At 40.6% G+C, this 25489-nt stretch overlaps 1 protein-coding gene across 1 annotated transcript in view; it reads left to right on the top strand.

Moving 5' to 3' along the window:
* The window catches only part of LOC149450811 (pleckstrin homology domain-containing family A member 3-like), a 62764-nt gene extending 40492 nt beyond the window's left edge, over positions 1–22272 (top strand). Inside the window, exons 5-8 of the mRNA XM_089691352.1 lie at positions 8791–8958; positions 12323–12366; positions 12712–12870; positions 22026–22272. Of these exons, the coding sequence (XP_089547478.1) occupies positions 8791–8958; positions 12323–12366; positions 12712–12835 (336 nt within the window). The 3' untranslated portion in view covers positions 12836–12870; positions 22026–22272. The remainder of the gene's footprint in view (positions 1–8790; positions 8959–12322; positions 12367–12711; positions 12871–22025) is intronic.
* Positions 22273–25489: the final 3217 nt, after the last annotated feature.

Raw genomic sequence — 25489 nt, forward strand, 5'->3', positions numbered from 1 at the left:
GAAGGTATATTATATTTACTTGTGTCGCACTATGCCCTTAGGCGTTGCAGGGGGATTTTGTGCCCCTCTATAGCCCTGCACAGACAAGCATCATGCATCTTCACGCAAGCTTGCATCCAGGAGACAGAGATCACTCTTTGAGCTTTGTTATTGTGATTTTATTAGGGGGATTTGAACTGGGATAGGGTTAGGGGTGTACAGGATGCCCAATGAAACGGATGACCTGAGGACAACTTCCTGGAACTAATTACAAGTCTTCACTACAACAGTCTCTGTTGGAGAGCTAGCCAGCGTCTCCTAATGTGCCACCCCAGACCATAGATTAACTCCTCTTCCTTCACCTAGCAATCTGGAGGTATCCCTGAGCAGGGGATCCAGTACCTGTTGCTTTAAGAAATGGACAGTCCCAGGTAGGTGGCAAATCTGGTTTCCCACCAGAGTGCGCCCTCCCATATCCACCCAGGGGGTGCTGGGGTACTCACTCAGTTCCTGTCCTAATGGGTTGGTGGCTACTACCAGTCCTTATAGATGGGCCCCTCCTTCCCTACTGTACAGGTGGTCCTTGCTCTGGGGGCCTGTGAAACTCTGAGCTTTCCTCCTTTCCAGCTCCACTGCCTGTAGGTGAGCCCCTCTCTCCATCTGGGCCCCCTCCCAGGCTGCTGCCTTCAGTCTCACATCTTCCTCTCTGTTTTCCACCTGAACTCTCTCCTCCCTCTGTTGAGAAGTCTCAATCAATTTAAAGGTTGTTTTGGTCCCTTGCCAAGCCTCCTGCTGGGGAGTGTCCAAGATTCCTTAAGAGTACAAGCCAGCCACTCTTCAGATGCACCCACTGCTTCTAGAGTTTTCTCCAAAGCTCTAGAGTAGGGGGAAATTCCAGAGGGGCTGGTTTGCAGAGCCTCTCAGCCCCTGACCACAATTTGACCTCCTGACTATTTCAGCTAGTCTGCTACTCAGCCCTTCTGTTCAAATATTTTTATTGAAGAAATTTTCAACAATTTACCACAACCTATTACAGATATATGAAACGATCAACGTTCACAATAAGAAAATGTATAATCAAGAAAACAGGTAATTATTAGAGAAAACACACAATTTTCCATCATTTAGCCGGGAATGATGTAGCAAGGCCTCGGATACTTGAGAGGTATGCTCAGAAGATTGTGAACAAAGTGTGGATGAATATGTGATAAACCGTAGAGGGGAGAAGGGTTAGAAGGTAGATAGAGGGGGGGGAAGGGAGGGGGGGGGGCACCAGTCCAATGAGTTAGTTACAGTATGGTAGTATATTGTCGTAGTTGTCACTTAACAGAGCACCGAGACCATTGAAGGCAGAATTTGTGGTATGAAAAATTTTGAATTGCTGTTCTCTTTTCCATCTCACAATGGAGATTAAGTTCTATAATGAGGGTTGAGAACAAAGGGGATGTGGTAGATTTCCACAATTTAGTAATATTGTTTTTTGCTATTGCTAGTATATGAATTATGATAGTACGAGAGTCCACAGGAAAATTATCTATTCCTATATGAAGGAGAGCTAGAACTGGGTTTGGAGTCGTTGGAACTGTAGATATGGTGGAGATCAGCTGAAATACTTTGTTCCAATACGATGTGAGAGATTTACAAGCCCAAAGTATATGGAGGAGCGTTCCTATTTCTCCACAGTGTCTCCAGCACTTGGGCGAATGTTGTGTGTAATAGAGATTGAGCTTAACAGGCGTTAGATACCACTGATGTAAGATTTTCATGTATGCTTCCCAATGGGAGTTACATTTGGATGCCTTGTATGTGGTATTGAAGGTTTTCGACCAAGTGCAAGGAGAGACTGATTGACGGAATATTTTTTCCCAGTTAATCAGGGAAGCAGTGTGAATATTAAACTGAGAGTCATTCATAATGGAGTAGAAGGTTGAGATTCCCTTTTTGGGGTAATGTGATCTCTGAAAAAAGAGGTGTGCTCTGGAGGGAATTATTCGTTCTTGAGATATATCCATTGTATGCAAGGCGTGGGCGATTCTCATGTATGAGAATTGTTCATTATCAGGGAGGTGAAACTGTGTTTGGAGGGTAACAAAAGATTTTAGCTTATGAACTGTATATAAGTCACGGATACGGGTTATACCTTGATTTTCCCATTCTGTGAGGTTTAGTGAGGGGATGATGAGGTGCAATGTAGAGATTGGAGTAGGAATTTTTGTTGTTTCATTGCTTGGGTAATGAGAGGACAAGAGGTCAAACCATGCTTGTAAAGAAGCTTTTATACATGGGTGTTTAGATAATGAGAGAGTTTGGCTATTTAGAGGGAGGAATAATAGATTATCAGGAGTATATGGGAGATGTGACGGAGTTTCTAAGTGAGTCCACAATTTGTCTTTTGTAGGATGCCACCAAAAGAAGAGCTGGTCTAGGAGCACAGCGTTGTAGTAAGATTTTAAATGAGGATGGCCTGCTCCGCCCCTGGAGGAAGGTCTTATTAGTAGATTTGTCGTGCATCTAGGCTTTTTGTTTTTCCACATAAATTTATTTAGTATCGCTTGGAGTTTATTAAAAAAAGTATTAGGAACTGGAATAGGAAGGGTACGGAAAATACACAGTATTTTAGGTAATATGCACATTTTTAAAGATGCTATTTTACCCATTGTCGATAATGTGGGAGTATGGAGTTGTTTGAGCTCTCGTGGAATGGAGTCAAGTAGAGGTTTATAGTTAGCTTCATATAGTTGGTTAGTTGAGGGCGTAAGTTGTATTCCCAGGTATGGAATGCTGTGTGATTCCCATGTGAAGGGGAACTGTTTGCTCAGTATATTTTGGGTCTTAGGAGGGGTATATAGGTTCAAAATTTGGCTCATTGAGCTTGTAGTAAGAGACTTCAGAGTAATTGTGAAGATGCATGCGTATCGATTGAAGAGATTTGTAGGGATTAGTGACCATTAGGATGATATCATCAGCAAAAAGGCTAATTTTATGGTCCATTTTGGAATGTGTAATGCCTGTGACTGTTGGGTCATCTCTGAGTTTAGAGGCCAAGGGTTCAATTAATAGAGTGAAGATTATAGGAGAGAGGGGGCAGCCTTGTCTAGTGCCATTAGAGATTTGGAAGGGCTTGGAGAGTGTGCCATTAGTTAAGACTGTAGCAGAAGGTTTGGAGTAGAGGGCGAGTATTGCCGACAACATCCAGTCTGTAAGACCAAATTTTTGGAGTGTGAGTTTCATAAAAAGCCAATGGATTCGGTCGAATGCTTTTTCAGCGTCTAAATATAGTAACAATGATGGTTGTTTGGTGGTTTCAAGCTTGTGGAGGAGGGATATTATTCTTCTAGTAGCGTCCGGGGCTTGTCTACCGGGGACAAAACCTACCTGGTCAGGGTGGATTAGCGTGGGGAGGTAAGGAAGTAATCTTTGGGCAATTATTTTGGCATATAGCTTTATGTCCGTGTTTAATAACGAGATCGGTCTATAGTTTTGTACCAGTTGGGGATCTTTGTTTGGTTTGGGAATGGTTGTAATTACTGACTGTAACATTTCAGCGGGGAATATCCCCGTAGAGGCAACATGGTTAAATAATTCAGAAAGATGTGTTGTAAGGTTGGATGCCATTATTTTGAAGTATTCGTTGGTAAAACCGTCATTTCCTGGGGATTTGTGTAGGGGTAATGTTTTTATGCCACGGTCAATTTCTGCAGGGCAGATTGGTGTCGATAGCGAGGTAAGTTGGGACGCTGAGAGACTGGGTAAATTGGTATTATCTAGGAAATGTTGAATGGTATTGGCGGTGGGTTGGGGCGTATTAATATCATCTTTGAGGTTGTATAATGTGTGGTAATATGTCGCAAACGCGTCAGATATGTCTCGAGGGTTTGTGAGCAATGCTTGGGTAGTGGGGTGTTTAATCGAGGCTATCTTAGTTTTAAGTCGCTTTTGTTTAATCATTTTTGATAGGAGTGCATTTGCTTTATTACCAAGCGCGTAAAATTTGGATTTAGCTCTCTGTAGGTTGAGGTCGTATTCATGTAATAAAAGTATTCGTAGTTTGTTTCTATCAGAGGCCAGGGACTCGGCTATGATGGCATTTGGATTGGTTTTGTTAATTTCTTCGTTACGTTTAATGGAGGAGAGAATCTGATCTATTTGATGGGATCTTTGTTTTTTAATGCGGGAATTTAATTGTATGAGGATACCTCTCATGTAAGCCTTATAGGTGGGCCAGAGCGTGGTTATAGGCATGTTCGGAGTTGCATTAGTCTCAAAAAACAAGTTATGAGCTTCTAAAATATGTTTCTGGTATTCAGGGTTCTTCAGGATTGCAGAGTTTAATCTTCAGATTGGCGGAATTGCTGAGCGCTGGTTTTCGTCCACTGAGATATGAATAGGAGCATGGTCAGACCATGTTATCGTGCCAATTGTAGATGATGTTATATGTTGCAGTGTCCATTTGTCCGTGAGGAAAAAATCGATTCTGGAGTAGGAAAGATGCGGATGGGAGTAGTAGGTGAAGTCTTTCTTGTTGCTATGTTGACATCTCCAGATGTCATAGAGGTCATGGTTGTGTAGGAATTGGTTGAAGGCCAGTTTAGTCGATCTTTTATTAAAAGATGAGTCTAGGTGCGGATTGCCGATGATTTTGAAGTCTCCTCCAATGATAATTCTACCTTGTTTTAGTGAAGAGATGGTGTTGTAAAGTTTGTTAAAGAATTGCAGCTGGTTTTTATTGGGGCCATATACGTTCACTAAAGTGTAGAGGTTGTTGTTCAGTTGGCATATTAAAATGTGGTAGCGGCCTTGAGGGTCAACGGTTTCTGATATGAGTTGGAACTGGATAGAGTCTTTTATGGCTGTAATGACTCCATTTTTTTTTTTTAAGTTCGTGGCCATGAAGATGTTTGGGAAACGGTGTAGGTGGAATTTGGGTATCTTGTTTGTAGCGAAGTGGGATTCTTGTATAAAAACTATATCGGTCTGAAATTTCTTAGTTTCTTTATGAAGCATCGATCTTTTAAATGGAGAATTTAAACCCCGTACATTAAGGGATGTAACGTTGATCATTGTGCAGGTCTTGAAACGCTAAGCGATATATTTGAGGTGGTAATTGAATGGATGTGAGGTTGTGCTAGCAGCTCCATATGAGGGAGGAGGTAACCAAAAGTGAGAATTTGATTTAGGTTCGGTTGCTGGATTGAGGTGAAAATTCCATGAAAGTTCTTCATTAATCTGTTGGTAATAAGACGGATTTGGGCGACTGGTGATGGTGCCAAGGAGGGAGGTGGAAGGAAAAAAGGAGGGGTGTAAAAAAGAGACTTGCGGAAAATGCAAGTGGTCTGAGTAGCTTGCATTGCTACTTCAGATGTGGGGGGTTCAAACAGGCTTAGGCCGTAAAAAAGGTCAAGCCAAACAGTTTCTAGTAACATAAAACTTCAAAAACTCGGCCGATCGCCAGATATTGTTGAGGGAAAACGACATCTTTGAGGTGCTATGTTGATGTTATAGCGGGTACGATTAGTGACACGTTTAATCAGCTTCCATATTCTGAGAATGAGAGGGTGCGTTTTGTGGTGTATCTTCAGGTATTATTTTCCAGGCTTTAAGCAGGTCTAGGCCTGCTTCGAGATTTTTAATGGTGAAGGTTTTACCATGTTGTTTCACGGTTAGTTTCGTGGGGAATCCCCATTGATATGGTATACTATGGTTCCTCAAGGCTTTAGTAATGGTAATCATCTTTTTGCGGTTAAGCAGCGTGGCCTTTGAGAGATCTGCGAATAACCGAATATTTGCATGTGGCGGTGGTAGTGTAGATGTATTTCTGGCTGCCAGCATGATTTTATCCTTTATATGGTAGAAATGAATCCGGGCTAAGACATCTCTAGGAATGGAGGCCGATAGGAATGTTGGTTTGGGTAGGCGGTGGGCTCGGTCTATGGCCAGCTCTAGATCTGAGATGGATGGAATGAGGGCTTTTATATACTGTTGTATATAGGACAGTAATGTCTCATTAGTGACGCTTTCAGGTATGCCCCTAAATTTGATATTATTACGCCTTGAGCGATCTTCTAGATCGGCTAGTTTCAAATTGATTTGTTCGATGTCCAAGGTATGATCTGAATGTGCGTCAATCAAATCATTATGCGCTAAAATGACGTCGCACATTTTGGTTTCAATGTGTTGTATTCTTTGCTCTTGGTGTTTGACTACATTAGTGATGTGTACCAATGATGATGATAAATCATTATGCAGAGTTTGCTTAAGGGATAATAGCATGTTCTTCATGCATATTTCGGTTACTGGCTGATCTGTTGCTGGGAATGCCTCTATGACAGGGAGGTCTGTGTATAATTGTGAGGGTGGATCACTGAGGGTCTGGGATGCCTGCTGTTGTTCAGGGTCCAGTCTAATTCTGGACTTGGCTGGGCTTCTTGTGGTGGGGGACAGAGGGGGAGACAACTCACCAGGGTCCCCTGGATATAGTGTGTATCTCAGCCTTGGATCTTGTTGCTGGGCAGAGTAGTCCCCCTGCTGCCTGCTGTCCCTCATGTCACTGCCGCCGGCGCCATCTTGGATTTCTGCCGTGATGGCAGGGAAGAAGTGTGTCAATTTCCCTGGCTGTCCTGGGGTTTTTCTCCTGCGGGGCATGTCTGGGGAGGATCGGGCACCGCTTATGCTGCTCTCTGTGCTGTCTGAATTCCCTGGGGTCAGTGTGAGCCGCGATCGTTCTGGCGGCTGGACGGAGCGGTTCACACTACACGTCCATGCAGGAGCCGGCCGCGCATGCGCCCCTACTCAGCCCTTCTAACAATCAGAACTCTAGCTCACCCTAGCAAACTAGGAGGGTGCTACACTTGTTTTATACTTTTTTTTATTACTTTTCTTCAGCTACTTCCTGCTTTCCATGCATAGGCAAATGATGTAATATATCCCAGGAGTCTTCAGGAGGGGAGGAGGGGCTTTCTCAGCTAAGCACACTTGCCTACATGCCTAAGCTAAGAGCAGGTAGAGTCCAGGAAGTAAATGTTACATTAAACATCTACCCTTACTCAAGATGGCCATGGCCAGAAATGCTAGGGAGTGTTTTTCAAAGTGGTTTCTCAACAAAATAGAGCATGGAGACATGGATGGATGGGTGAGTTTGCTTTGAATATTAAAAATAAATAAAATAGTGTTTTTAGTTTGTGGTGCTCAGATGCAGTGTAGTTCCGCACTAAGTGTGCTTAAAAACTAATCTCAAAGCATAGTACAAACTGAATATTTGTTATTAATACCTTAAAGGACAAAACACACTGCAATATTAGATTGACAATATACAGGCATTGTAGTATTCTATAATGTTGTAACATGAAAAAAACAATTTAAAGAACTAACACACATCTAGAAATATGGACAGTTCCTTGATGAAAGGTAAGCAAATTAAAACATTTTCATGCTCCTGTAAAATTGAAGCTTCTCATAGTTCACAAAGGAAGTTAATGACTATTTGAAGCTAACAGACAATATATGGATTGCACCCTAGAGCTTTTTAAAATAGAATCTTATTTCTTTAATAGGATATGTCTGCAATGGGAACATCCAGTCTCATTTTCCAAAACAACCAATTAATCATCAGTGTTACCTTTTGAGTGGATTTTTATTGCTGGGTGCCATAACTCTCCCATATCCTTTTCTCTTGGTGCTGCTCTGGTAATAGTCAAACAGCACAGAAACACAAAGGAATGTAACAGGTCTAAAACGGCATCATTAGTACAACCAAGCACAGTTTTCAGCTTCCCGTACATCCTTCTTCAAAACAAGGTTCCATTCACACCATGCTAAAATGACAAAATCACACAACACGAATTTCAGATGCCATTCATTTTAATGGCACCTAAAAACACGGCATGGTTCTGCCGCAATTGTTGCCTGATAAATTGTGGCAAACCGTATTGCACAAAGCTTGTTACACAAATTAAGCTCTTGCTCCTTTTTTGGGCAACAAGCTTCACACAATGCAGTTTGCTGCGATTGCAGCGAGATTTATTGTGCAACAATCACTGCAGAACAGCACTGCATTTTTAGGGGCTATTAAAATGAATGGCATCTGAAATTCGCAATTTGTCATTTTAGCAGAACATTTTGAAATCGCAGGCAGAAACGCTGCAATTCTGCCCGTAATTCAAAATGCCCAGGAGCCTAAAATAAAAATGTATTACTTAAGGAGCTTTAAAGCTGAATTCCGTGCAGACAGCTAAATAGAAAACAAAATACATATATAGGGGATGTTTTACCTGTCAAAGGATTTGTATTTCTGTCCATCCAGTAAAGGGATTTACACAGCTCTAACATGCAGCAAAGCCCTGCATGGCTTTATTTTTCTCTGCCACAGTTATATATTATTTCCAGGTATGGTATATTTTTACATAGTTACTTTGGTCCTATCGCACAGGTTCCTGGAATTGGCTCGATGCAAATGGGTGCTAGCAGCTACCGGCTAAGTACCAATGTCAACACAAGTCAAAGCATACAGTATATCTATATATACAGTACTAGATTGCAATTTACTGCTGTAATGTGATTGCTTTATTACATTTTTGGACGTTCTTTTGAAGATCCATGATGTGCTGGCAATCTATGCTTTGAACGTACACATGGACCCCTTTGGGCAGTTATTTTAGTAAGTATAAAAGAAGCACAAATTGAATTAACTTTACTGCCCTGCAGCTAGAATGTAGCTCATTAGTCAGGAACTGGTACTTTCATCACACACTTCTGAGACGGGTATTTCCATCATATCAAGGCCCAATTTGATCATTTCTTTGTTTCTCCTTCTAGACACTTGGTGCTGCATGCTCTGTGTTACACGGGACCTGCACTCACATCTGTTCAACACTAGACGAATGTATGAAGTATGTCACCAACCTGCATCCACTGATACAGGGCCCTCCTCTGCCTGTCCTACCAGAAGATGTTGTTGGCAGCAAACTTCCACAAAGCCGAAAGGTACAATTTCCGGTCTTGGCAACAAGAAACAACTGTCAAAAATAAAGTGAACATGACTGATTTTGCTCTACCTCATTAAGAATACACAGGGTTATTTGCTAAAACTGGAGAGTTCAAAATTTGGTGCAGCTCTGCATAGAAACCAATTGGCTTCCAGGTTTTATTACCAAAACTTAATCGAACAAGCTGTAGTTAGAAACTGATTGGCTACCATGCACAGCTTCACCAGATTCTGAGACAAGTACACCAGTTTTAGTACATCTTCCCCCATTTGGCTTTGTTCTTGCAAGTATATGTAAAAATAGGTCATTATCAAAATAAATTCACCTTTTCTAAATAAATAAATAATTTGCATTTAAAACAGGAGCTTGAAAAGGGTTCAGCAGATCACAGGTGCAATGTAAAGCTCCTGCAGACTGTCAATGTAGCCAGTCGGTATTTAATTGATTTTGTTCTGCCCTAGGCAACACTAATATGTTTCCCCCCCAAAGAAAGAGCGAGATAGTTCAACAAGTTTCTCTCCTCTCCTCTCCTCTCTTCCCCCTCTCTCACCACGCAGAGAGACCAACAGCGGCCCCCGCGCGCGGACGCCTCGTTCAGAGCCAGAGAACTACGCAGCGAGCGAGCGGCAACACGCGAGCGCGGGACACCCAAGCGAGGAGAGGACCACCACGCCGAGCGTAGGCACACCGGCGAGCGGCACAGAAGCAGAGCGAAGGCACCGACAAGAAACACAAGCGGGACCAAAACCCCGCGGAGAGAGCGGACACCACCGCACCGATCTCTTCCTCTCTCTCTCTTCCCCCCCTCTCTTCTCCCCCCTCTTCTCTCCCTTCCCACCCTCTCTTCCATCTCCCCCCCTCTCCCCCCTCCCTCTCTCTCTTCCCCTCTCTCTCTTCCCCCCTCTCTCCCTCTCTCCTCTCTTCCCTCCCCCCTCCCCCCCTCTTCTCCCCCCCTCTTCTCTCTCTTCCCCCCTCCCTCTCTCTCTTTTTCTCTCCCCCCATCTCTTCCTTCTCTCTCTTCTCTCTCTCTTCCCTCTCTCTCTCTTCCCCCCCTCTCTTCTCCCCCCTCTTCTCTCCCTTCCCACCCTCTCTTCCATCTCCCCCCCTCTCCCCCCTCCCTCTCTCTCTTCCCCCTCTACCTCTCTCCCCCCCTCTCTCTCTTCCCCCTCTCTATTCCCTCTCCCCCCCCCTCTTCTCTCTCTTCCCCCTCTCTCTTTTTCTCTCCCCCATCTCTTCCCTCTCTCTCTCTCTCTCCCTCTCTCTTTCTTCTCTCTCTCCCCCCCTCTCTCTCTCCCCTCTCTCTCCCCCCCCCTCTCTCTTTTCCCTCTCTCCTCTCTCTCAGATCGTATGGGACTGCACTCACAGTATGATACCCCCCCCCACCTCCTCCAAGGACTGATGATCTCCGGGCAGCAGGAAATGTGGGTAGGGGGTGGTAATCATAGTGTGTGTGTGTGTGTGTGTGTGTGTGTGTAGTCCCATACGATCTATCAGTGTATCATATGCTGGCTGGCTGGATGACAGGAGGGAGAGCCCAGAAAATACATCACATCTCATCTCCTCCGGGCTCTTTCCTCTCCCCCACTTCTCCTCTCCCTGCTCCAGGCTGTCCCCTGGTCCTGGCTCTGAGTGCGGGCAGGGAAAGGAGCTCAGCAGAGAGCAGCCACTCAGGAACACCAGGGCACCCCCTCCATATGGCCAGGTCTTTCTCTCCCTCCAGCAGCAGAAAGCTGGTGGTTGGGAGAGGGGGAGAAACCTCAAACCCTGCATGACTCTGTCCGCCGCTGCTCACCAGGTCCCTTCTTCTGGGGGGCGGCTAAAATTTGCTGCCCTAGTCAAACGCCTTGGTTGCCTCACAGTAGATACGCCCCTGAGTGTAGCTGTCTGCCCGTATCTCCAATATAAGCAGACATGCTCTTTTCAAATTATGACAAGGGATGCGTGGTGACGATCCCCAGCTTTCTGTCACAGGAACGGGGGAAGATTAGGGAGAGCTTCAGGAGCAGGAACATGTGTAACATGTTCCTAAAGGTGAGCGTATCCTTTAACAGTCGCCTACAGAAAATGAAAGGCAGTCAGTGATCTGTTAAAGTGAACCTGTCAAAAGGTTTTGCTGGAGTTTTTGGCTTTATTGAAGGTGTGACTTCATCAGCTTTGGTTCTAAGCTTCTTCCGCGAGCAATATACTGAATTCCCCTGTCCTCCATAAAGAGCTGCCTTATTTTGCCTTTAAATAGGTTAATTGTGGGTTAGTGGCACTCAATTGTACAAATAGAGAATTGGCCCTGAAGTCAGGATAGGCAAGACCATAATAACAAAGTGAAACCACCATCTATCTTCAATACTATTATAACAATATTATCAACACAGCTGATAATAAAAGCTGGCCCACTAACTACTGTGTATTATTAGCCTGTAACTATAATGGGAAATCTTTCTAGGCAAAGAAATAAGCTGATGGGAGAGAGCCAGCCTGAAAATACTAACAGTAGCTCTGATTTTGGACTTCCTCTGGGACAGTCAATTATGTACACATAGTGCCTGAACCTAAGACCACTGTGTAGTGTCTGGGGGCCTGTGTTGGATTAAAATGTAGAGAATGAAGTAGTGGGGAAATCTGCTGCAGAAAATATAGCAAGCTGAAATTTAGCATCATTTAATGCCTGGTTCACACCTATGCCTTTTGCGATTTATGTGTTTTTCTGGTGTATGTTGCATTACTTTTTGCATTTTTAAACACACATTTTTTTATGCGTTTTTTGTTTTTTCCCAATAAGAAAGTACTGAGTGTGACTTTGCACTCTCTGGCACTCAAAGTAACATCAAAGTAGTGCAGGAAACTTTTCAAAGTCTCATCAACTTTGAAAATGTTCCTGCACTACTTTTGATGCGACTTTAGTGCCAGAGAGTGTAAAGTCGCACTCAGCGCTTTCCTATTGGCCAAAAAAAACACATCAAAAACACACCACTTGCATTTTTGGTGTGGTTCCATTGAAGCCTATTGCACCTAAAACACAATCTGCTACAGGAAAAAAATATCTGACCTTTTCGAAAAAGCAGTGGCTGAAAACGCATAGATGTGAAAGTGTCCAATAGGAAACTATGTTAAATGGTCTGTAGTGCGTTTCTGCAAAACGCGCTAAAAAACGTATAGGTGTGACCGAATATGTTTGAAACAGGCCTTACTCGTAGTATGATTTAGCTGAGTCAGTTTGTATGCAAGTTTTTTCATGGTCACTTAGAAGATATCTTGTGAATAATACAGAGCTGAATTGTAAAGGTTCCTGCTGTCTTCTTTCACTCTTCTCATGTGCTCTTTTTTTTGTTTTTGTTTTTTGGTAAACTGCATTTCCCTTCTTTCAGATAAAACGTTCCATCAGTCAGCCGGCAGTGGCAGCACCCCATAGGTGAGTAGGATTGGACTTGAGTTTAGATATAGACACTCCCTGCCATCCAACAGTTCTAGAGTCATCACAACAGAAATACCTTGACTGCCACCGAAATGTGGAATATGAAATTATGCTAGCCCTTAGAGAGGGCTTAATCTAACTTGTATTTTTTATAACTTTCTGAACTGGAAACAATGGTCACCAAGACCAAATGAGAGGGTAGATTTACCCAGCAGAGACACAGACAGCAATAACATCCTGACAGGTTCTAACACTTCATTAACCCAAAACATAAGAAAAAACATTTGGATTTATGTTATGGGGACAAAAGAGAGATGATTTGACAGTAACATGTCTTCATAGGACTGCTGCATCACCAAGGCGGAATAATGGGGTGACTGTAGTAAGGAATCTGGAGGAAATGGCAATGCGTGTACATTCTCGGGAACAGCATTATATGACATCTGGTAATGGCATTGTTGAGTGAACAGCATATATGTAACCAGCCTCACTGCCAAATAGGTAAGCCATTTTATGTTACTACAGTGCAGGTAGCTCATAATATAATGTTTGATTACCATATAACCTTTTTAAATACCCCCTTTATCAGTCATTGATAGAATTGGTTGACATTTCAAAGGATTCTTTGTGCAGTGAACAATTAAAGTTGAACTTCAGGCAGATATATGAGGAGCGTTCAGGTCAAATCAAGGCCTTTAATTTTACAGGTATAAAAAGAGATGCTAGTGTGGCGGTACTGCATGCAGTAGTAAGTGGCAAGTGTGTCCTGTTACTGATAGGTGCAGGCCACATAGGTTACATATGTGCAGGCCAGTCCAGAGACCGTTAATCAAGATGGCAGACAACAGTGTTAGTACGTGCGTTGATGTGTGTGGTGATGAAGTTTCTTGTGAACGAAGGGGTAAAGCCTTTGGATATCTACAGAAGACTTCAAGCACTATACGGTGATGTGACGCTCAGCCACAGTACAACATTTGAATGGTGTAAAAGTTTTAAAGATTGTCGCACATCTGTCAGTGACAATCCTGGCCATGGTGGTTCCCAGCCCACAGCAGTCATTCCTGTTAACATTCAGCATGTTGAACACGATGCATAACCTGCTGTAAAATTGCATAATTGATGAATTTCAGCACTACTCTGTAGCAAAATACATAAATTGGTGCAGTGCTAAAATCTAAAATATTTAAAATCATAAAACTTATCCTAATTAAAGTGTCTAGTGACAAAGGTGCCAAAATGATCATAGACATCCAATATACATATATGGTTCAAATAGATAAGGTATCCAGTGACAAAGTGCCAAAATAGCATAAAATCCAGTGACTTTCGTGATCACATATATTCCGTCACTACCAGGGTGACAAGTAGTGTAATCAAATAAGAATAGTCCTGGTAAAAATGTGGGAGATTAAATTCTCTCCATTGAAGAGTGCTCCTTCCAAGCCGTGATGACATGACCGGTCAAAAAGTGAAGGTTGTGCACTCACCAGATGCACAGTATGACTGCGCATTTAGAGACAATATTCTCTTGTGGACCTGCTGATGGCTCCTATGTACATGGATCTGGTCTGGCCAGATGTTCCTCACCCCGCTTAATCCTGCTGGCAATCAGATTCAGTCTCCCCTTTAAAAGGGGCTCTGTGGGTAGTTGGTAGCTCACCAAGAGCCAAAGGAAAAAAATAGCGTGATACCATTTAAGGAATAGATTTATTCGAGTAAGCAGTGTGACATGAGGAAAAACAAAACACTGACCATGAGGTAAGTATAAAGATGGCCGCCAGGACCCACGTGGTGCCGGCGGCGTGACGTCACGACGCTGTAGCTCCTTCTCTGACGCATTTCGTGCTAACCGCACATCATCATAGGGGGTATGCTTCAGCGTCTGACAGATAATCGCGTCCTTAAATACCGTAAATGGTGCATGCACACTACACATGCGCCATTTTGTCTAAGGGATATGTCTCCATATCGGGCGCCATTTTGTTGAAGATCAGTAGAATCGCGCATGCGCAGGCGCTATTTTGCAGACCCGAAATACAAGTCAGTGCCACTAAATCACCAGGGAATGTAAAAGCTAAATCGTAACATATAAAAAATTCAAAAGAGAATGGTGAACATAAACGGACCATGTTAGTGCCAATTAGGTCAAGGAATGAGCAGTAAATTAGCAAAATTATTATTAATAAAGTCCGTTCCAATACAATCACTGCGCATATGCGGAAATTTTCTTTACTATACGTGAGAAATACAAATGCCATGTGGCTGGTATCAATGTATGTTAGTGTGGAAATATAGTAATATGAACCAATCCTATACATTGCCAAAATTGTTGATGAGAGTGGCACAAACATTGCTACAAATCAAGCAATTATGTAAAATCACGTCCAAATACATACAGTATATATAATTATGAAATATGAAAATCCATTCATAACATGTACAATATTCTACATATTCCTCATGTGAATATGAAATAAAGAACTTTATTATTACATAATGACTAAAATGAAATTCACATAAGGAAAATATAAATAAATGTAAATGTAAAAATTATATAAAAATATAGATAAAAGTATATTAAAATTATATTAAAAATATAAAATTCGCAATGACCTAAAATGTGTCTAAAAAGTGTCTAAAAAATGTCTAAAAAAATGGGGATGAATGATATAAAGCACTAAAACCAGAAATAAAGTCTGGAAATTGAAATAAATAACAATCAAAAACCAATCCAGAAATGGAGGTAAAAGTGGAGATAAAATGTGGAGATAAAAATGGAGATAAACCAGTGAGAGAGAATTCAACTGTTATCAATGAAATAGTTAATATCTATGTCCGCATTTAGTCCTCTGGAATGTATGGATCCCATCTCAAAAATCCACTTTGTCTCCAGCTGAGAAACAGCTCTCTTTTTGTTAGTGCCCCTCCAGTGTTGGTGTACTACATCTATCCCCATGAATTTGAGGGATGACGGGTCTCTTTTATGACAAAGCCTGTAGTGTTTCGAAAGAGAGTGCTCCTTATAACCACGTTTTATATTATATACATGTTCACGTAGACAATCTCTTAGTCTCCTTGTTGTGCGACCAACATATTGTTTTGAGCAGGGGCATTGGAGCAAGTAAACCACGTATCTAGTGTTACATGATATAAAATTCTTGATGTCATATTTCTTATTAGTAGAAGTAGAAATAAAGTGATCAATTTTCCTTTTTCTATGATTACTACATATAACACATTTGTTGCATAGAAAAAAAACAATCATGTTATTAAAGGGTATCTTAGATGGGGGATTGATCACATTTGGGGCTATTTTGTTTCTCAAAGAAGTGGCTCTTCTAAACGTAATTTCCAGCAAAATGGCGCCTGCACATGCGCGATTCTACTGATCTTCAACAAAATGGCGCCCAATATGGAGACATATCCCTTAGAGAAAATGGCGCACGTGTAGTGCGCATGCGCCATTTATGGTATTTAAGGACGCGATTACCTGTCAGGCGCTGAAGCATACCCCCTATGATGATGTGCGGTTAGCACGAAACGCATCAGAAAAGGAGGTAGAGCGTCATGACGTCACGCCGCCGGCACCACGTGGGTCCCGGCGGCCATCTTTACACTCACCTCATGGTCAGTGTTTTGTTTTTCCTCATGTCACACTACTTACTCGAATAAATCTATTCCTTAAACAGGATTAAGCTGTTGGCCTCCTTTTTTCCTTTGGCTCTTGGTGAGCTACCAACTACCCACAGAGCCACTTTTAAAGGGGAGACTGAATCTGATTGCCAGCAGGATTAAGCGGGGTGAGGAACACCTGGCTAGACCAGATCCATGTACATAGGAGCCATCAGCAGGTCCACAAGAGAATATTGTCTCTAAATGCGCAGTCATACTGTGCATCTGGTGAGTGCACAACCTTCACTTTTTCAGTGGTCATGTCATCACGGCTTGGAAAGAGCACTCTTCAATGGAGAGAATTTAATCTCCCACATTTTCACTAGGACTATTCTTATTTGATTACACTACTTGTCACCCTGGTAGTGACGGAATATATGTGATCACGAAAGTCACTGGATTTTATGCTATTTTGGCACTTTGTCACTGGACACCTTATCTGTTTGAACCATATATGTATATTGGATGCCTATGATCATTTTGGCACCTTTTCACTAGACACTTTATTTAGGATATGTTTTATGATTTTAAATATTTTAGATTTTAGCACTGCACCACTTTATGTATTTTGAGTCTTGAAAGGTTATTTGGTATCCTTTTGGTGCTTTGGCTGCTGTTTGCTTTTAGCGCTCACTTTTTACCATATTTAGTACTCTGTAGCAGGCTGTCCTAGGATGGCTCAGATGTAATGACAACTTTCTATGCCGAAGCTTTCCAGGCATTAGTTAAACGCTGGGATAAGCGTATAAATGTAGCAGGGGAGTATGTCAACAAATAAATGCAGTTTCCACTCCTTGAATTTGTTCTTTTATCATATAAACTCAAAAGTCTGGGTTTGACTTGAACACCCCTCATAAATACAAAGAATAATGCAGCATCATTAAAGTGTCATTAATCCTAAAACAAGTATTTGTCTATACAGTGCTATGAAAAAGTATTTGCCCCATCCTGATTTTTACTTTTTTTGCATATTTGTCACACTTAATTCAGATAAAATTTAAATATTACACAAAGATAATATGACTAAATACAAAATGCAGTTTTTAAATGATGATTTAATTTATTAAGGGAAATAAGATGCCCAAACCTACCTGACTGTGAAAAAGTATTTGCCTCCTAAACCTAATAACTGGTTGTGCCACCCTTGGTGGCAACAATTGTAATCAAGCTTTTGCAGTAACTGCCAATTAGTCTTTCACACCGCTTTGGAGGAATTTTGGCCCACTCTTCTTTGCAGAATTGTTTTAATTCAGCCACATTGGAGGGTTTTCAAGCATGCACGGTCTGTTTACGGTCATGCCACAGCATCTCAGTTGGATTTAAGTCCAGAATTTGACTAGGCCACTCCAAAACCTTAATTTTGTTTCAGAGGTGGATTTACTGGAGTGTTTCAGATCATTTTCCTGCTGCATAATCCAAGTGCGCTTGAGCTTGAGGTCACGAACTGATGGCCAGACATTCTCCTCTAGGATTTTCTGGTAGAGCGCTGAATTCATGGTTCCATTAATTATGACAAGTTGTCCAGGTGCTGAAGCTGCAAAGCAGCTCCAGACCATCACACTACCACCACCATGTTTGGCCCACTCTTCTTTGCAGAATTGTTTTAAATCAGCCACACTGGAGGGTTTTCAAGCATGACCTGTCTTTTTAAGGTCATGCCACAGCATCTCAATTGGATTTAAGTCCAGAATTTGACTAGGCCACTCCAAAACCTTAATTTTGTTTTTTGAGCCATTCAGAGGTGGACTTGCTGGTTTGTTTTGGATCATTGTCCTGCTGCATAACCCAAGTGCGCTTAAGCTTGAGGTCACGATCTGATGGTCTGATATTCTCCTTTAGGATTTTCTGGTAGAGCGCAGAATTTATGGTTTGATCTAGTATGACAAGCCGCCCAGCTGCTGAAACAGCAAAGCAGCCCCAGACCATCACACTACCACCACCATGTTTGACTGTTGGTATGATGTTCTATTTATGAAATGCTGTGTTAGTTTTATGCCAGATGTAATGGAACGCACACCTTCCAAAAGGTTCAACTTTTGTCTCATCAGTCCACAGAATATTTGCCAAAAAGGCTTGGGGATAATCAAGATGTTTTTTGGCAAATGTGAGATAAGCATTTGTGTTCTTTTTGGTCAGCAGTGGCTTTCACCTTGGAAGTCTCCCATGGATGCCATTTTTTGCCCAGTCTCTTTCTTATTGTTAAACTATGAACACTGACCTTAACTCAGGTAAGTGAGGCCTGCAGTTCTTTAGATGTTGTTCTAGGTTCTTTTATGACCTGGATGAGTTGTCATTGTGCTCTTGAGTAATTTTGGCCGGCACCTCCTAGGAAGGTTCACCACTGTTCCACGTTTTCTCCATTTGTGGATAATGGCTCTCACCAAGGTTCAAAGCCTTAGAAATGGCTTTGTAAACCTTTCCAGACTGATACATGTCAATTACTTTGTTTCTCATCTGTTTTATTTGTTTGTAAAACATTTTGAAAACCATTTATCATTTTCCTTCCACTTCACAGTTATGTGCAACTTTTTGTTGGTCTATCACAAAAATTTCAAATAAAATGCATTTACTTTGGTTGTAACATGACAAAATGTGAAAAATTTCAAGGGGTATGAATACTTTTTCAAGGCACTGTATCTGCCGTTCTTACTACAATATCCTGACTTGATTCCAACTTCACAAGCTCTTTTGATGTCCAGATTGGTAAGGTCTTCAATCTTCATTCTCTTTAATACATCTACATGCCCATTGTCATTGATATTCAGACTGAATAAGGATTTATTCTTGACAGTGCTATGCATTATATTACTTCCATCATTTGTTCTTCTCACTATGGTCTCAATTGGCTTCATCATCATAAATTTCTCTATATTCAATTTCCTCGTATACTTCTGTATAGCAACATATGTTTGTAATTTATTTGAATTCTTCTGGGCAAATTTTAATTTCTTCTTTCAGCAATTCAATACCACTTAAGTTATAGATCCCTTCACAAATTACTCGTTTCTTTTGTTTCTTGTACCCTGCTCGGCATCCTCTCCTCAATGTGGGGTTCTTATTGACCATTCTTCTGGGCTCCTTCTCATCTCTCTTTCTCTCTCTGAATTCCAGGGAGATGTGTGTCCCCTCCATCCTAAAAAATTCCTTGGATATTTATTGGGATAGTAATCCTCCGTCAATGGTTCATATCGATTTTTCAAGGGTATTGGGTACCTTCTCTCATAATTCCAATACTGGTATTTGGATAAGGGTACCTTTATTAATTTTTCCTTCCACTCCAGTTATTATTCCAATTTCTTTCTCTCCTCTTTCTCTCCTCGTTGGTGTCCTATAAGGAGTGTATTCTTGGTTCATTTGTAAAATAAGGACTGTTGCACCATTCTTTTGAGAAAGTTGATCATTCTCAATTGGAGTGGACACTATTTATCACAATATTGTTCATTATTTGTTTACCATTGGCACTCGCACAGCAGTGGGTGCACATATTCATTTGATACACTTATGCATGCATATTATTTATGTGATAGTTTTTATGGTCTGTTTATGCATATATTTGTTTATTTGGTAGCACTGAGGTTGTGGTATTAACACACTAAGCAACAGTATAGTTCACACTTGTAAGGTTGGGATTCTGCTGCACCTTTATTACACATACCTAAATATGACTTGGTATTAACATCTTGCAATCCAATGTACAACAGAGCTCAGACAGGGAGAGGGAAAAGCAACACAATGAGCAAGTCAGCTGTGCTGTAGAACTAACAAGTGACTTGCTGATAGGATGAGAAAGTACAGTGACAGAAAGAGAAGCACAACATTGTGCTGCTTCTACTTTTATTGCTCAAACTTAGGTAGAGACAAGATCTGAAAGTGTTACTGTTAGCTGTATTAATCTCATAACTAAAATAAAGCAGGACTCAGTGAGCGCTTAATAGTAGAAGCAGCTAGTACACTAAAAAGGAAACCGTATACCTTCTAAAATTACAAGTACAATTTGTAAACGTGCAGCACTGATAATGAATTGGATAAGTAACTGTATCATCTCCAAAATAAATAAAGTGCTTAATAATACTCAAATAAAGTGGTTAATATCCAGACAAAGTGCTTAGTAACTTAATACCATAGGTAATAATAATAGATATTCCAATTAATAAATAAATTATTATTAATTTTCAGATAATGGAATTATAAAGCATAAAAAGTCCCAATAAATATGAGTGATCCGAATATAAAATAATCTTGTTATCTTGGTGGCATATAACCAAATATTCCGGTGATGTGCGGGGTATAGTAAAAATGCACACTCACCAGATGCGCATTTTAAATGCACAGTGTATTAATATGTTGTAATCAGCCAGAGGTCCCCTTTAAGGTGGGATGAAATACACCTGAAAATTTAAATGCTCGGTGCAGAGCAAAAAAAAGGAGGGTGCCCATAGTGTAGTAATTTGATAATGCAAAAAGGTTTTATTGTGCAGAGATTAGAAATTAAAATTCCAAACATCCATGGGGTTAGGAGCAAATGCAGCATAAAGTTGCCAAATACACTGACCAGCTGGAAAGTCAAGTAGACTGCTGGACCTCCGTGATCCAGCGGCGTGACATCACGGCGTGCGGCTCCTCCTTAACGCGTTTCATATCAGGTACCTTGTCAAAAGGGGTGTGCATTTGCTCCTAACCCCATGGATGTTTGGATTTTTAAATTTCTAATCTCTGCACAATAAAACCTTTTGCATTACCAAATTACTACACTATGGGCACCCTCCTTTTTTGCTCTGCACAGAGCATTTACATTTTCAGGAACCCAGGTGACCATCCCAGTGTCCAGAGGAGGGAGATCCACATCAGGCTGTATTCCATCCCACCTTAAAGGGGACCTCTGGCTGACTTCTAACCACCCCAGACGAGGGATATCCATTCCAGGCTGTACTTCATCCCACCTTAAAGGGGACCTCTGGCTGATTACATTTAAAATGCGCATCTGGTGAGTGTGCATTTTTACTATACCCTGCATGTCACCGGAATATTTGGTTCTATGCCACTGGGATAACAAGATTAAATTATATCCGGATCACTCATATTTATTGGGACTTTTTATGGTTTATAATTCCATTATCTGGACATTAATAATCATTTATTTATTAATTGTAATATCTATTATTATTACCTATGGTATTAAGTTACTAAGCACTTTTTCTGGATATTAAGCTCTTTATTTGAGTATTATTAAGCAGTTTATTTATTTTGGAGATTATACAGTTACTTATCTAATTCATTATCAGCGCTGCACGTTTACAAATTGTACTAAACTCATAACTAGGTGGGCAAAAATAAAAATCCTGTTGACAGGGAATACAGGGAATATATATATACTTCATGTGTGAAGGCAGATGTTTGCCTGGAGTTCACCTTTAAAGGTAATATGTAATGTTTTCAGTTTTACTTTGAATCCAAAAGAATGTTTATTAGTATTGAAATGAGTATAAAGTAAAAAAATCAATGCTGACAAAGATATGCGTCTATGCAGGTAGCACTAATTTGTTTTAGAGCTCTTTTATACCAGTGAACGCTGCAGCCGTTCATGTGCACTGTGAAAGGAGCAGTGAGATTGCATTGTAATGATGCATTACAGTTTTTTTTTTTAACTTTATTGAAATGTCACAAAATGGCATTTCATTCATCTTCATGCATGGCAGTTTGCTACAGCATGGTGCAATGCATTGCAGCACATGCACCTCTTAAAAATGCAGCATGTCCATCTTTTTCAGCGCACTCCACTAATGGTATGAACTGAACTCATAGGGTTCAAGATAAATTGCCATGCCTATGTGTTGGGACTACGTTGGGCAAGGCTTCCCAGTGAAGCCCAACACATATGGTGTGAATGCACCCTAAGAATCCAGTACATGTGGAAGAACATAAGACATGCCTTTTTTTTACAATTCAAAAGAAATGTGATTTGTCTTTTTTATTCTGATTTACAGAACACTACCTGTTGTTGTGATATCCGAATTCCCCGAAGTAATTCTATTTTGGTCAGAGAACATTTTTTATCCTGTTGAACAATATTTTATATATTAAAATGAAGAATGGAAGAAAATCTCTATTTCTGAGTTGACAACTTTTCTTTGTTATTTATGTGTCCAGAAATTGTGCAGTGAAACACAGCATTTTGTAATATAAACTGTCAATACAAAATAAAAGAATTGTTTTATATTTTTTAGAAATTAATGAGTTTTGGATCAAGTTTCCTTTCTCCGTTTTGTGGATCATTTCATTGGGGTATACTGTATGTCTAAGATTCAATCTATTTGGTTCAAGATCATATATTTGTTCTTATATACACTTTAACCCGTTGCCTAAGCTGGGTATACATGCATAGTTTTTTTTTTGTTCAGAAAACAAATGGTTTAGACCTCCACACAAGTGAAGTGGATTTAGGAATCCTCACTGTGATACTGTATTTTGACAGTGAGGACTCTTCACTGTCAGAATACAATGATCAGTGCCTGCAGCCGATTGGCTATAGACAAACTGAAATTCAGCAGCTTGTCCCTGCTAAAGTGACTAAGGTGGGTACAAATGGATCAAAATTCAAAGTAGAACTTTACCTATAACTTGATAAAATATAATGTTCTATAGCAAGAAACATACATTCTACATTAATAAATATGCTACCAAAATTTGTGTGTGCTGTAAATTCCTGTTTTTTCTTGCTGGAGGCTGCCATTTTGCTGAAGCCCAGTGTCCCCAGCAGCATTAAATCTTTAGGCTGCCAGCAGATCGGCCTCTGCAAATTCAACACAGTGCCTAAAAATAGAGAGCAAATGAGCATGTGCAGATCAGAGTGAAACTGTGTATTACTTGATTTTAAACAGTATAGGTATTTATTTTTAATATTTTGGATAGCTATATCTGCAGAAGGGGCCAGCCTGAAGTGATCTAACAGGACTTCAATTTATGACTAAGGTTCCACTTTAAACTGTTAACCAATCCCCCCCCCCCCACCACCACCAGCCTAAACTTGAAGTGTATGTAGTCACTTACAAAGAACTTCTCTTGTTTGCTCCCATTTTATAAGTGTTTTATTAATTTGTTCAGTATATGAAAAAAATACCTGTTTGTCCTGCCAAAAATCTTGTGAGTCTGATCATTTCCTGTGCTTGTCATGCACTGTTCACAATTATTAGTTCTCCTTGTGGACTACAGAACACCTCCCCTGTGGTATGGATAAGTCTGAAAATCCTTTTAAAGTTACCCAACCACGTTGCAAAGTGCCTTCATAATCTGTATGCTGAGGCATTGCCACCCTATATGAAAGTTGTTTTTTTTTTCAGGATAAGAACTTTGCTAACTTGCATCAGACCCTTCTAGCAATAGCACTGAACATTTATTGGTAAAACTCAAGTAGGTAAAGTTTTACCATTGAAAGGGGCTAATCGGTGATGCACAGACACGTGACAAGAAGAAGCATGGTCATCCCAGGTCATCTTGAGTCACACGGGAGGAGGGGAGGTAGAGGAATTACCTTGATCTTGGCACAGAAGCCCTATGAGAAAGGGAAATGTCAAGGATAGATTTAATCCACTTTAGTTTGCAAATGTCATTAAAAATCATGTCATTGACAATTTAATAAACCAGATACCAATTTCAATTACTTGATAAAATCTGCAACCTTTGTAAGAGTACAAAAAGAGCCCATATTTTAAGGCATATCTGCTGATTGCTAAGAGGGTAAATAAAATGTGACCACATGTCTTCAGGATCCATAAATCCCAGCCACACCACCAAATCAGCAAAGCTGTGGCCAGACTAAGACATCAATTCTACAGATCTGTCTGACACTACAAATCGTTACATTGCGGGCAGAGCACACCTCTCCAGCCTTTTCCAGGCATTTTTTATGGGCAAATCAAAGAGATTAAACTTCAGTCTAATGAAAAGTCCATTGCTCATCTAGAAAATGGCATAGTTTATAGGAGCATTGCACTGTAAAATATACAGAACTTTTTTTTTAATCAAACACTCAAAGAAAATAGAACAATATTTTAAGATACTATTTTAATGGAAGTTTATGGGAACTTCCAGTCAAGTCCAAAATCAGTAAACTTTTAAAATATTGCAGGGCTGTGGAAATTAAAAAAAGCTACTTGTCTAAGGGACTAAATCGGAGTCTTGTCCCTGATGACAATCTACTTGTCCTGATAACAAAAAAATATATTTTTGCCAGGATGGAAAATATGATGGGTTGATGTTTTTTATTAGGCAGAGGTGCTTTCAGAAATGTCAGGGGCTTCTAAACATGAAAGGGTCTTTATTAAACCTTTAATGTATTTATGTCTCGCTAGGAAATTTCTCAGAACCCACAAACACTATATAGAGAATAAATTGGCAGGTGTTGCAATTTTTGCGCAGAGGTTTTTCAAACACAATTGTTTTGGAACAAATACACTTTTTTGAATTGTTATGCAAAAAAATAATACATAACCCAATTTTTTGTTAAATTATAAAAGATGATGTTACTCCAAGTAAATAGATACAAAACATGTCATACTTTAAAATTGCGCATGTCTGTGCAACGGCAACAAACAACATACATTTTACTATCCATAGGCAATACTTTAAAAGCCTTTACAGGTTACCACTTTAAATTTATACAGCAGGTCTGGCGCTAGAATTACTGCCCATGATCTGATGTTCATTGTGATACTTCACATGTGTGGAACGATCGCTGTTTGCATGTGTGCGGGACCTACAAGTGCGTTTGCCTTTTCACGCGAGCACAGATGGACTGGGGTGCTTTAAAAAAAAATGTAATCACTTTTATTGCTGTCACAAGGAATGTAAGCATCCTTTATGACAGCAATAGGCAGTGACAAGTACTCTCTGACCTTAAAAGCATTTGATCAGACCAAAATCAGTCTGATCAAATGCTTTCCATTTTTAAAAATGGTGCCATTTACATCTGAGAAAACCGGAACTGATGTTTGCTCATCCCTTCCTGTTTCCTATATCATAGAGGCAAACAGAGCAGTTACGGTCTTTGTTCGCCTCCATGGTTAGCCGGGGAAAGCAGCAGCTGGTTGATTGGGCTGTCAATCACAGGCTGTGTGCTGGAGGTCCCTCCCCTGTCTGGAAAATTTGTCAAAAGTGACTCATGCAGATAGCAGAGGAACAAGGCAGCAGACAGAAATTACACTTAGTGCTCTGGATTGAGACAAGTGTGCGCAATACAGGGATATGCTTTTTTCCATTTTTATGTTACTATGTTCCATATTGAATTGGTGCATGAAAACTTGATATTTTTTCCTATTTATCAGCTTGTAAAGCATGGATTGGATGGGTGGGAGAGGGCTTCACTTCCTATGAAAGAGGGATTACCATACTACCCTAAAGGCTTATTCTATACAAAACTGATCATGCAGTTATAGGTGGATGCAAGTGACCC

This window comes from Staurois parvus, unplaced genomic scaffold (genome assembly GCF_062004578.1).
Source record: "Staurois parvus isolate SC_StPar_1 unplaced genomic scaffold, SC_StPar_1.0 ptg000562l, whole genome shotgun sequence".
Classification (NCBI taxonomy): domain Eukaryota; kingdom Metazoa; phylum Chordata; class Amphibia; order Anura; family Ranidae; genus Staurois; species Staurois parvus.